We start from the raw sequence: 12576 nt of genomic DNA on the forward strand, positions 1-12576 counted from the left end.
GAAAAGAGGCTGCGTGTGTATGTGAATTTATTGGTGTGTGTGGCTCTCTGCATGTAAGTGTGTGTTAGTGTGTGTGGTGCATGGCTCTCTGCATTTTCAGTAAATGTGCATGGTAAGTGCAAACCTCTATTTATTTGTGTGTGTGTGCATGTGTGTGTGTGTTCTGTGTGGACTGTGTGCTGCCATATCCGGTTTCGTGAGTGAGGACAAGCTACCCTGCTCTGTCATCAGAGCAGGAAGCTGTGACGGGAATCCTGGACACTTGGGTCACGTGACTGGGAAGAAGGATGCCCACGTCAGAGAGGATGATGGGAAAAGCGTGTCACATACCATAAAGGGGGAGGATGGTATGCCATCAGAGCCGTGTGGTCACTTGGTGGTGGATGTGAAAACACAAAAAAAACTCCACTCACTCAAATGAAAAAGATCAGTTACAACACAATAATGAGGGAAGGACACTTACAGTAAACTCAGTTTACTGTGATTGTCCACTCCGTTTCCAGCTCACTTAGTGGCAACTCCCATACAAAGCATATTGGCATCTATGTAATAATAATAAGATGATTATTGTCACATACACCGGATAGGTGCAGTAAAATGTGTTGTTTTACAGGATCAGCCCTGGAGCAAATTATTTATTTATATTATTTTTATGTTTAGATTTTTAAATTTATTACATTTCTACTATGTTGTTATTTTTGTATTTGATTTTGTATTATTATTTACTACCATTTTATATTATTTGTTATTGTTTATAATTTTATTACAATGTATATTGTATGCATTGTTGCTTTGCCAATATTGACACAATGATTTTCATGCCAATAAAGCAGCTTGAATTTTAAAAAATAAAAAAATAGGTTTAAGTGCCTTGCTCAAGGGAACATCGGCATATTTCTTTTTACCTTGTCCCCCCAGGTATTTGAACCAGCTACCTTTTGGTTTATGCCCCAACACTCTAACCGCTAGGCTACCTGCATGTAGCACTGACCACCTTTCTCCTCTCCAACCTGGCCAGGTTAATTATATACTGGTATAGCAAAGTCTAATCTTATGACCTCATTATATCTCACACAGTCAGGGAAGCACTTGAGAAAGAGCACAGCGCACAGAAAGAGATTCCAAGAAAGATCAACTAATAGTCATATTGTGATGTCATTGCTTACTGTCATTGCTTACTGCTTACTGATTTAAGTTGTAAGCAAACAGAATTAGAGCATTTGTTTATCTCCCAGGTATATATATACAATGTTTGGTGTTTATTTGGTTTGTCATTCAGCACAGATGGGGGTGCAATCAAAAACATCTGTAAGATCTACTTTGATTCCAGCTCACTTGGCAACTCCCATACAGTCAAAGCATGTAGGCATCTATGTAATAATAATCTGCACTGCAACAGGGTGAAGTTTCCAGGGGTTGAGGGGGATCTTTTATTAAAAGCTGGCAGTATCTGCTCGCTCCTTGTTCTTTCAACTGGGTTTGCCAGGGACCTGTGCCAAGGGTTTGTGAGGATGTTTTGCAGATGCTTGTCTGAAATCCGATTCACAACATGGACTAAGGTTGGGAACATTTCTAACAGTTTCCTCGGCACTGCAATGGCCAGGCCGGAATCTGGGAATGGAATCAAACAGGAATTCCCTGACAAGGCCTACAAGGTGAGAGAGATGGGTGGTGAATCATTCACGGATCCGAACAACATGAGGTTTTGGGCATCTGCAGGCCACAACACCGCAAACCCTGACAAGGCACTTTGTCAGAAAATAGGCGAGCTCACAAGCACAGAATACAACTGGACGAGAGCTTAAAGCACCTGTTAGCTTTTTCAAATCTATATTGTGCTTAGAATTCAGAAGTGGATAAATTACCACATATGGTTTCCATAGTCTCTTTTCATATTTCCATGCAATCCTCCCTGTATCTGAAACCTCTTAGGTAACTTCTTTGATTTTACATATTCCAACATTAGTTTATATCCCAGAACATATTCAGAAGATTAGGTCTTGTGCAAGCATGTAAACCTGTGTGGATGAGCAAGCACCTGTCTATCCTCGCCTTAGGAGGAGGACTTATAAAGCCCTTCTTTTGTCAGGGGAATCACTGCATAGCTATCCTGAAGGGGGAAAACATCAGGCCTCGGCATGCAACAACCCCACAGACCAGAGACAATGAATGCCCTTCCAAGCCCCTCCTCCTCTTTAACTCCTCAGATGACTTTCAGAACATGATTGTAGCCGAGAACATGATCACGTCCGTAGCTATCAACCCTGGCAGATCAAGTAAGGAACCGCATACCAACACAGGAACCGCATTCCAATACACGTCAGACGCATCTGGGAAAATAAAGAATGTGAATAAATAACCCGCAGCTGGAATCAGATGTTCCTCCTCTCTCTGAGATAAAGAGTGAAAAATGGGGTGTGAGTTATTGGACCTCTTTTAAAGGGTCGGCCTTTTTGTAAATGTAGCTTAGGTTTTCTTAGTATCTGCCAAAGATCAACATGATAATACCCTTTGTATTTTATCTGCTTTGACCCGGTGAAATAAATGATGTGTTCAATGTAGCATCATCTACACTGTTAATCATCTTTAAAGGCTCCTTTGCTATTGATCCTTGATGTCTCTCCTTATGGAGCACTAACCTAATGTAGCGGCATTTCTGGTCCCGCCGGGGAGGAAAAAAAGTGTCTGGGGAGGTTCTCTTCTGCACCGTTGAACCAATCCAGTAAATATGGGGGAGGAGTTAAGATGGAGTGCCGCCTTGTTAAATTCCTCTTTTTTCATTTCCCATGAAAACCAGATTTATCTGGTTGTTTTACGACCCCGCAGAGGGTGTTGGAGCACAGAGCATGTAGTCATTGGGTCACTATCGCCCTATTGTGGACTAGTAGAGAACAGAACAAGTGCAGGAGTGGATTCACATGGTTCCATGAATTCACATTATATAAGGGGTTCAAAAAAATTGCATTTATGCCTCAATACAACATTTTATTTTCCATAACCATTATCACTACATGCAAAATAACGACAATATTTGCCATGAGCATTACACTGTTGTGCAAAACAAGTAGGCTACCTTCTCATCACATAATATGAAGAAAAAAATGTTATAAATGTTTGATAACATATTTGGTCCCCTTAATAAATGTTTTATATGTACACTGTATTCCATCAAACGATATTCACTTAATGAAAAAAGGCAACTTTACCACAGCCATACTTCTTCAGCCATCCAGTCTGTTGACTTGCAGAGGGAAGTCAACTTGGGCAAGTATATAAGCAACGCAGGTGTGAGATTTACCCATTGACAAGATGGAAGACAATAGTGATCACCCCCTCCACTCTTCTCATACTGTAGTTAATACAAACACAGTACAGATCTACCTATCAAAAAGTTTAGGCAGTTGAAGCACTGGAACCAACCATGTTGTGATGCAGATGTTTGCCATGTGATGCTGATGTGGCACCATGTTAGCCAAGTTAACATGGATCCAGTTGAGGTGATTCCCAGCATCAGCACCCCACTGATCTCAATGGAGGTCCCAGAGGAAAGTGATTAGTCAGTCTTCTTGCTCTGCTCTCTACGGGCCTTTCTCTTCAGTTGCAGGGTCTTCAGCTCTATCATGGTGGAGAACGTCCTGTACACCCACAACGCCTGAGAGACACACACACATTCACAGATCTGTTAACACAAGCCTAGGATCAGCTCTGTTTCACTTGGGATTTAATGGTTGAGAATGACATTTAAAACTTACAACAATGATGATTGTGTTGAGCAGAAGGGGAATGGAGTAGACCAAAGATATGAACATCCCATTTGAGTCAAAGTACTGGAACTTGGAAAATGACCTGTGAAATGATAAAATAAGTTGTTCCTCACCACACTAACTAAATGACAACAAAAAAACAGTCAACATATTTTCTCCTAGTATACCATGTAATGCAGCTCAATTAGATCTTTACCTCCAGTTCATGGCTGCCACCTCGTTCAGATATTCGGCGCTGTACACCATGCATACTTTGGAGAGAGAGGAAACAGTAATTACTGGATGCCTGGATGGCATGAATACATTTTTCTGTATAAAATGTGTAGTGTTTTTTAAACATTTACAGATCACATTACATATAACCAACAATATGTTATACAATGCTAGCAGTTGAAACACACATCCACTTACCCATAACCAGGAACTGGCATATTTGCACTCTGTAGAATCTACGTGTCAGGAGAGTTGCAAGGAGACAGACAGCATGGAACCCCAGAAGTCCAATAAGCCACGGCTCAGACCACTGTATCTGCAGACATGAGAATAAACAGTGGTTTAGCTAGCTAGCTACATTTCCAAACAATCAACAGCATCGTGTTAGAGGACAGTGGGTTGGCACTGATACTAGCTACTAGATAAGCAGCAAGCTAACTCATAAGCAACATCTGTAATACTAGCTAGCTAGCACTCTAAATTCACAACAACCAGATAACTGGTCAGACCTATCTTTTTAACTTAATCTATTTTATCTTGTAAGATATTTCTCTATTTTGACTAGTAGAGAAACCAACAAAGATAGCTAGCTCTCAAGCTAAGCTAGCTAGGCTAACTCATATTTCCTAAGGCAAGCTAGCATCAAAGAGAACGTTCCGAGGAATAAGAAAGACAAACCAAACTTACAGACATCAGAAATGTCCATATTGATGTGATTCGCATATTGCTAAATGCATCGATTGGAATAGAGCTTATATTTTGTGCTTTCTGATCAATCATCTTGACAAAATACACGTTCACAACTACTGTGTAAACACAAGAAACGAATGCGGAAGAAACGCCCCCTCCGTCGCTGAAACTTGACGTCACCGTTTTTTCTTCTTCTATGATATAGTGGCGGTCCGCAAACAAACGTTGAAGTTGAATGCTGCCACCTACTGTATTGGAGTGTGTGGTCTTCTTCGGTGGGGTTTATCGGTGGTTGGCATCCAACGTCATGGTGCATTACCGCCACCTACTGTACTGGAGTGTGGGCCAGAGACAGGGAGAAACTAAATCCTAACTGTCAGCCCGTTGCTCTTAAAAAGATAACAAAACATTTGAGACTACATCTAATGAAGTTTTACTCTATATATTATTTAAACTAATTTCCTGTATCTCCTTCTCCCTCATACTAGATCTCAGCCTCTCTCTTTCCCTCTGATACTGGCCACACCATAGCAATACATGCTCCACAGGCTTTGTTTCCGGGTAATAATCACACTTTCCTGTTGGATGCTTTCCTATGACATTTAAGGTCTTATTCAACTGGTGGTGTCCCACCCTTAATCTTGTAAATATAGCCTCCTCTCTTCTGTCCCTTCCTGCCGTCCTCCCCTCCCCGACTTTCCTCTGTACTTGAAATAAATGCCTGCCCTTAGTATCTCTATTCCACTGCTCCTGTTGTCTCTGCACCATCACTGTCCATATCAGACTTTTTGCCTCTGTCTTGCTCATTGAAACTACAACATCAACATCAACATCAACATCCCCAATTCTAAGTGCTTGTTTAGTCAGTTAATCAACTGCCTCGTTCCCCTCTACCCCCACATGGGCTGGGACCCGAGTAACTCTTATCTGTACACCCATCTGTCTAATCCTGCCATGGGTTTGTAGCACCTCATAAAGCAGGTCATGTCTGCTATGTTAGCTAAAAGACTGGACACTCATTAACACTGCACATGAATCAGAGCAAATAACTACTCAGTCTGGCTTGACCTCCTCCACCCACTGCAACGAGCGACTGGAACAAGCTGCAACCAACACCCAAAATGGACAGTTTTATCTCAATCTCTTCATTCAAAGATTCAATCATGGACACTTACTGACACTTGTGGCTGCTTTGCGTGATGTATTGTCTCTACCTTCTTGCCCTTTGTGCTGTTGTCTGTGCCCAATAATGTTTGTACCATGTTTTGTGCTGCTACCATGTTGTGCTGCTGCCATGTTGTGTTGCTACCATGTTGTGCTGCTGCCATGTTGTGTTGCTACCATGTTGTTGTCATGTTGTGTTGTTAGCATGCTGTGTTATCACGTGTTGCTGCCATGCTATGTTGTTGTCTTAGGTCTCTCTTTATGTAGTGTTGTGTTGTCTCTCTTGTGGTGATGTGTGTTTTGTCCTATATATTTTTTTATTTTTTTTATTTATTTTAATCCCAGGCCCCCGTCCCTGCAGGAGGAATTTTGCCTTTTGGTAGGCTGTCATTGTAAATAAGAATATGTTCTTAACTAACCTGCCTAGTTAAATAAAGGTTAAATAAAATAAAAATGCCAACAGTATGGCCATCAGCTCCGCCACATATACAGCCAGATGATCTGTAATATGTTTCCTGACTCCCACCCCACATTCCTGCACTACAAATGCTGACCCAGTGCGTCCTGTCCTTGGATATTTTGAACTATCTGTGTAAATGGCCACAAAATCCTGATACACAGTATCCAGACGTCTCTTAACCCTTGTGTAGTCTTAACATTCTGAATACTCCCCCTGTCCTAATGGTCAAAAATGACCAGCCTTCACTAAACCCCTAACATAAAGCAGCTTAATTGAACTTTAAACAACATAGTGATGTATTCTTATATACTGTACAGTAAGGAATTCAACTACAAAATACTAGCCTTCTCCCATTTTTTTAACCATTGTGTCAGGATGGTGTATTGGAGGTGAAGACAAGTGCAGGAGAGCAGATACAATGAACAGGTGCACTTTTATTATAGTTCCAAAAACGAGAGCACTACATGAAACAAACGCACTCAAAAAAACAGACCATAAAAGTAGAGCGTGTAAACTAACACTACCTAACATAAAAACAATTACACACAAAGCATGATGGGAAACAGAGGGTTAAATACAAGTAGCTTAATTGGGGAAATGTAAACCAGGTGTGTATGGAAACAAGACAACAAATGGATATACGAAAAGTGGAGCGGTGATGGCTAGAAAGCCGGGTGACATCGATGCGGAACGTCTCCCGAACAAGGAGAGGGGCTGACTTCGGCAGAAGTCATGAAACATTGCCCCCACCCACAAGGTGTATAAACAACAACAATAAATAAGAATAAAATAAGATAATAGGTACTAAATAAAAACTTGAAGAACATAAATCAATCAACTCTAATTAGCACATGTAGGACAGTATGCAAGTGTGTGTGCACGGACTTTGCAGATGTATTTCTCACATGTGCAGCACATAGTATTGTTTTACAGTCCTTTGGGAGCAGAATTGGCATCTCCTCCTCTTGCCTGCCTCAGCTGCAGCCTCAGGTGGATCAGGACAAGAATCATCCACCTGAACAGCTTTCACAAGCGCTGCAGAGGTTGCAGTGCGGGGGAGGCGCTCCCTTCTTTGAATGTGTGGGGTTACAAGTGCATTTCCCATCTGCTCCAGGAACACCCTCCTCTTGTTCCACTTATCAGGCATCCAGGTAGGGTTGATCTTGTTCCATATCATGAAGGCATTGTATGAGGACACATCAATGGTGTTATGGAAGATGACCAGGGGCCAGCGGGCAGTCATCCTCCTGCAGCTGTAAGTTCCAATCACCTTGACCAGGTTGTTCACACCTATATTGTTGTGGTTGTAGTCCAGGATGATGGCTGGCTTCCTGTCCTCACGATCACTGATCTCAGCCATTTTTTGCAGTGTGCTCAGGAGGGCCGCATTATTGTTCCTCTTTGGGAGGTAAGAAACTAGAGTGATGGTGGGGGTGAAGACAAGCTTTGATGAGAAGGCCTCTCTCCCCCTTGTTGTGAGGAGTGCAGGGGGCTGAGTTCAATCAGTAGCACACATCATCTCAATTTGTGGTGTGTAAATGATTTTATAACTGCCGGGTCAAAAATGACCATAAGACAATCTTTGTACCCTAGTGTACAGCTTTCATGGAAATATGAACAAAGGCGATGTTTCACTTTTTCTAATGTTGGGGTCACTCTAGGAAAAGTAATCAAATTTCAAGTTGAAAAAATGTAATTTAGTGGGTTTTCTCTGCTGTTAAACATAGTGGCGAGTCATTTTTTACAAGGGTTAAACCAATCAGATGGATCAACACTCTTCCTATCTTCCTGTAGTCTCTCCAACACTTCTAGATCAACTACTGGAGGCGGGAGTAGCCATGGTGGATTTACAGGAATAGCTACCATTGGACTAACCTCCCTTCCATACAGTCCCATCTCATTCACCTAGGTATTACCAACCCACCCAAAGCTCGTGTTCTGTCTTCGCTCATGTTCCCAGCATGCCTGTAAAATCCCTTTTGAAGGATGAGACACCCCATGTCCCTGTAGGTTGACCCATTAATCCATTGCCAGCTGCTGTCTCCTAATCTGCAATTGCATATCCCCCATCTCCACCTGTAGTGCAGCCACTGGGGAGGTCCAAAACTCCCCACTACATATTCTGAGTCCTTGCCCCTGTATGACATCTAGCCTTTACAATGGGGTCCTGGCTGCCCGAACCATACGCTATACTGCCATAGTCTATTACAGATCGGATCAATACAACATACATGGTCCTGAATGAGGAACGCCCAGCCCCCTCCCCCCCACTCCTTCCCCGTCAGACAGCGCATCACATTTAGCACCTTCTTACACTTTCCCACCACTCTCTCATTGTGTTCTGCCCAGGTCAGTCTAGTGTCAAAGTACACCCCAAGGAACCTGAAGGCCCCCACCCTCTCCAAGTTTCTCCCATATAACCTCAAGCATACCTCATCTCCCACCTTCACCCTGGTAAAGAACACTGTCTGAGATTTCTCTACAGAGAACCTGAATCCCAACATTAATGCCCACCGCTCTACCTCATCAATTGCTTCCTGTACCTTCCTGACTATGTATGGCACATTTCTTCCCCTCTTCCATAAGGCCCCATCATCTGCAAATAACAACCTCCCAATATCCGTCTGTACCTGAGTAAACATAATTGATCGTGATTGAGAACAACAGAGGACGAATCACCCTCCCCATTGGTCTACCGTTATCCACTAAGTAGCTGCCTGATAAACTTTCCCACCCTCACCTGGATAGACCTTCCAAACAGGAAATCCTTTATCCAGTTGTACGTTCTTCCTCCTAACCCAATGATATCAAGCTTGATTAACAGCCCCTCCTTCCACATCATATCATACGCCTTCTCCACATCAAAAAGTTAGCTACAACAGACTCCTTGTTCACCTGAGCCTTCCTGACCTCTTCTTTTGAAGCAGATCACTGAGTCTGTAGTTCTCCTACCCTTCCTGAACTCACTCTGATGTGGCGATACTAGCCCCCTGCTCTCCAGGAAGTAAGTTAGCGTCTCTATAATCATACATTCCATAATCTTACATACATGTGATGTTAAAGCTATTGGCCGATAGCTTGTTGGCCTCGTTGGGTCCTTTCCTGGCTTCCGGATTGGTACCACTACTGCCTCCTTCCAACTGCCTGGTAGTTTCTCCTTCTCCCACACTCTGTTGTACAACACCAATTCCTTATCCAATGCACCATCACTAAGATGGGCCAACATAACATAGCACACCTCATCTTTCCCAGGTGAAGTTACCACAACCTAACCTATTTACCTTTTTCACCTCAGCCATGGTAAATGGTGCATTCATCAGTTACATCCTCCCTCCTATCCAGCACTCCAGGATGCTCCTTTCTCTCCCCTCTCTCCCTCCCCCCCTCTCCCCCTCTCCCTCTCTCCCCCTCTCCCCCTCTCCCTCTCTCCCCCTCTCCCCCTCTCCCTTTCTCCCCCTCTGCCCCTCTCCCCCTCTCCCCCTCACCTGCCAAATTTGCCGAGCTATGCACTTGGACAAACGTTTTGGCCATCATCTATGCCTTCTCCTCATCTGTTACTGCCACATCCTTCCCGATCGTCAACACTGGATAATCCCACTCCCTTCTGACCCCACTTGTCCTCTTAATCATCCCCCACACTTCTCCCACAGGTGTCGCCCTTCCATTGGTGTCACAGAACCGATGCCAACATGACCTCTTTTCCCTTTCCTCCTCCTCCTCCTCCTCCTCCTCCTCAGTGGCTGTCCCCACTAACGCTGTTCTCACCCATTTATTCATACTATCCACATCCCCTCTCATATACACCCGAGCCATCACCTGCTCACTCAGCTCCTGAAACGAATCCCACTTTGCCCTTCCCAACACCCACCTGCCTACTCCATCCACTGACACCACCTCCTCCCTCCAGCCTACTGTGCATACTACGGGGTAATGATCAAATAAAATCACATGCGCTGAATACAACACGTGTAGCCCTTACAGTGAAATGCTTACTTACAAGCCCTTAACCAATAATGCAGATTAAAGAAAAATACCTACAAAAATAAGAAATAAAAGTAACAAATAATTAAAGAGCAGCAGTAAAATAACAATTGCAAGGCTATACACAGGGGGTACCTGTTAGTCAAGGTAATTGAAGTAATATGTACATGAGATAGAGTTATGAAAGTGACTAGATATATATAGATATACAGTGCCTTGCGAAAGTATTCAGCCCCCTTGAACTTTGCGACCTTTTGCCACATTTCAGGCTTCAAACATAAAGATATAAAACTGTATTTTTTTGTGAAGAATCAACGACAAGTGGGACACATTCATGAAGTGGAACGACATTTATTGGATATTTCAAACTTTTTTAACAAATCAAAAACTGAAAAATTGGGCGTGCAAAATTATTCAGCCCCCTTAAGTTAATACTTTGTAGCGCCACCTTTTGCTGCGATTACAGCTGTAAGTCGCTTGGGGTATGTCTCTATCAGTTTTGCACATCGAGAGACTGACATTTTTTCCCATTCCTCCTTGCAAAACAGCTCGAGCTCAGTGAGGTTGGATGGAGAGCATTTGTGAACAGCAGTTTTCAGTTCTTTCCACAGATTCTCGATTGGATTCAGGTCTGGACTTTGACTTGGCCATTCTAACACCTGGGTATGCTTATTTTTGAACCATTCCATTGTAGATTTTGCTTTATGTTTTGGATCATTGTCTTGTTGGAAGACAAATCTCCGTCCCAGTCTCAGGTCTTTTGCAGACTCCATCAGGTTTTCTTCCAGAATGGTCCTGTATTTGGCTCCATCCATCTTCCCATCAATTTGAACCATCTTCCCTGTCCCTGCTGAAGAAAAGCAGGCCCAAACCATGATGCTGCCACCACCATGTTTGACAGTGGGGATGGTGTGTTCAGCTGTGTTGCTTTTACGCCAAACATAACGTTTTGCATTGTTGCCAAAAAGTTCAATTTTGGTTTCATCTGACCAGAGCACCTTCTTCCACATGTTTGGTGTGTCTCCCAGGTGGCTTGTGGCAAACTTTAAACAACACTTTTTATGGATATCTTTAAGAAATGGCTTTCTTCTTGCCACTCTTCCATAAAGGCCAGATTTGTGCAATATACGACTGATTGTTGTCCTATGGACAGAGTCTCCCACCTCAGCTGTAGATCTCCGCAGTTCCTCCAGAGTGATCATGGGCCTCTTGGCTGCATCTCTGATCAGTCTTCTCCTTGTATGAGCTGAAAGTTTAGAGGGACGGCCAGGTCTTGGTAGATTTACAGTGGTCTGATACTCCTTCCATTTCAATATTATCGCTTGCACAGTGCTCCTTGGGATGTTTAAAGCTTGGGAAATATTTTTGTATCCAAATCCGGCTTTAAACTTCTTCACAACAGTATCTCGGACCTGCCTGGTGTGTTCCTTGTTCTTCATGATGCTCTCTGCGCTTTTAACGGACCTCTGAGACTATCACAGTGCAGGTGCATTTATACGGAGACTTGATTACACACAGGTGGATTGTATTTATCATCATTAGTCATTTAGGTCAACATTGGATCATTCAGAGATCCTCACTGAACTTCTGGAGAGAGTTTGCTGCACTGAAAGTAAAGGGGCTGAATAATTTTGCATGCCCAATTTTTCAGTTTTTGATTTGTTAAAAAAGTTTGAAATATCCAATAAATGTCGTTCCACTTCATGATTGTGTCCCACTTGTTGTTGATTCTTCACAAAAAAATACAGTTTTATATCTTTATGTTTGAAGCCTGAAATGTGGCAAAAGGTCGCAAAGTTCAAGGGGGCCGAATACTTTCGCAAGGCACTGTACATCCAAACTCTCATCATGTTCCATCTCTGAGCTACTAGAGCACGTATCCTTCTGTTTGCACTTTACGCCAACCCTCCTCATCACACCGCTTCGCTCTACACTCAGCTCCTTCTCGGTGGTCGTCCCAGCAGGTAGGCCCACTTCATCCTGGACTGGCTTACCCTGGACTGGCTCACCACTGCTGTCTGACTCCATTTGAAGATCATTAAGGTTCTCAAAAGAGAACGAAGACCTGTAAGTCTTACTACTTGGTGTACTCAGGAGATACATCTCTGATCTTAACAGCACCATTCTTTCGCATCATCGTACCTCCTGGTTCGTCTGCGTTTCAGCCTCCAGCTAACATTGTGGAAAGACCATCAGGTTTTCCACCAATGGGTATTCGTCAGAAGTTTTATAATATATATACTGCAAAAAACACAGACATACTCTACAGTAGAGCTATAATACAGCACATAGTAGCCTCAGGCA

At 43.1% G+C, this 12576-nt stretch overlaps 1 protein-coding gene across 1 annotated transcript; it reads right to left on the reverse strand.

Moving 5' to 3' along the window:
- Positions 1–2964: 2964 nt before the first annotated feature.
- Positions 2965–5185, reverse strand: tmem18 (transmembrane protein 18). The gene is made up of 5 exons (XM_021600786.3): positions 4665–5185; positions 4176–4293; positions 3961–4015; positions 3753–3846; positions 2965–3652 (listed from the first exon to the last, which is right to left on the reverse strand). Exons 1-5 carry the CDS (start codon positions 4755–4757, stop codon positions 3554–3556), a joined length of 459 nt encoding a protein of 152 aa, XP_021456461.1. The 5' UTR covers positions 4758–5185; the 3' UTR covers positions 2965–3553.
- Positions 5186–12576: the final 7391 nt, after the last annotated feature.

The sequence above is a fragment of the Oncorhynchus mykiss genome, chromosome 4 (genome assembly GCF_057628025.1).
Source record: "Oncorhynchus mykiss isolate SJ-2025 chromosome 4, ASM5762802v1, whole genome shotgun sequence".
Classification (NCBI taxonomy): Eukaryota; Metazoa; Chordata; class Actinopteri; order Salmoniformes; family Salmonidae; genus Oncorhynchus; species Oncorhynchus mykiss.

Coding starts and splice junctions, on each gene's coding strand:
- tmem18 (XM_021600786.3), bottom strand. CDS start 4,757: ATGATTGATCAGAAAGCACAAAATATAAGCTCTATTCCAATCGATGCA. Junction 4,294..4,664: donor TATGGACATTTCTGATGTCT/GTAAGTTTGGTT, acceptor TCATGTCTGCAG/ATACAGTGGTCTGAGCCGTG. Junction 3,847..3,960: donor GTGGCAGCCATGAACTGGAG/GTAAAGATCTAA, acceptor ATCATTTCACAG/GTCATTTTCCAAGTTCCAGT.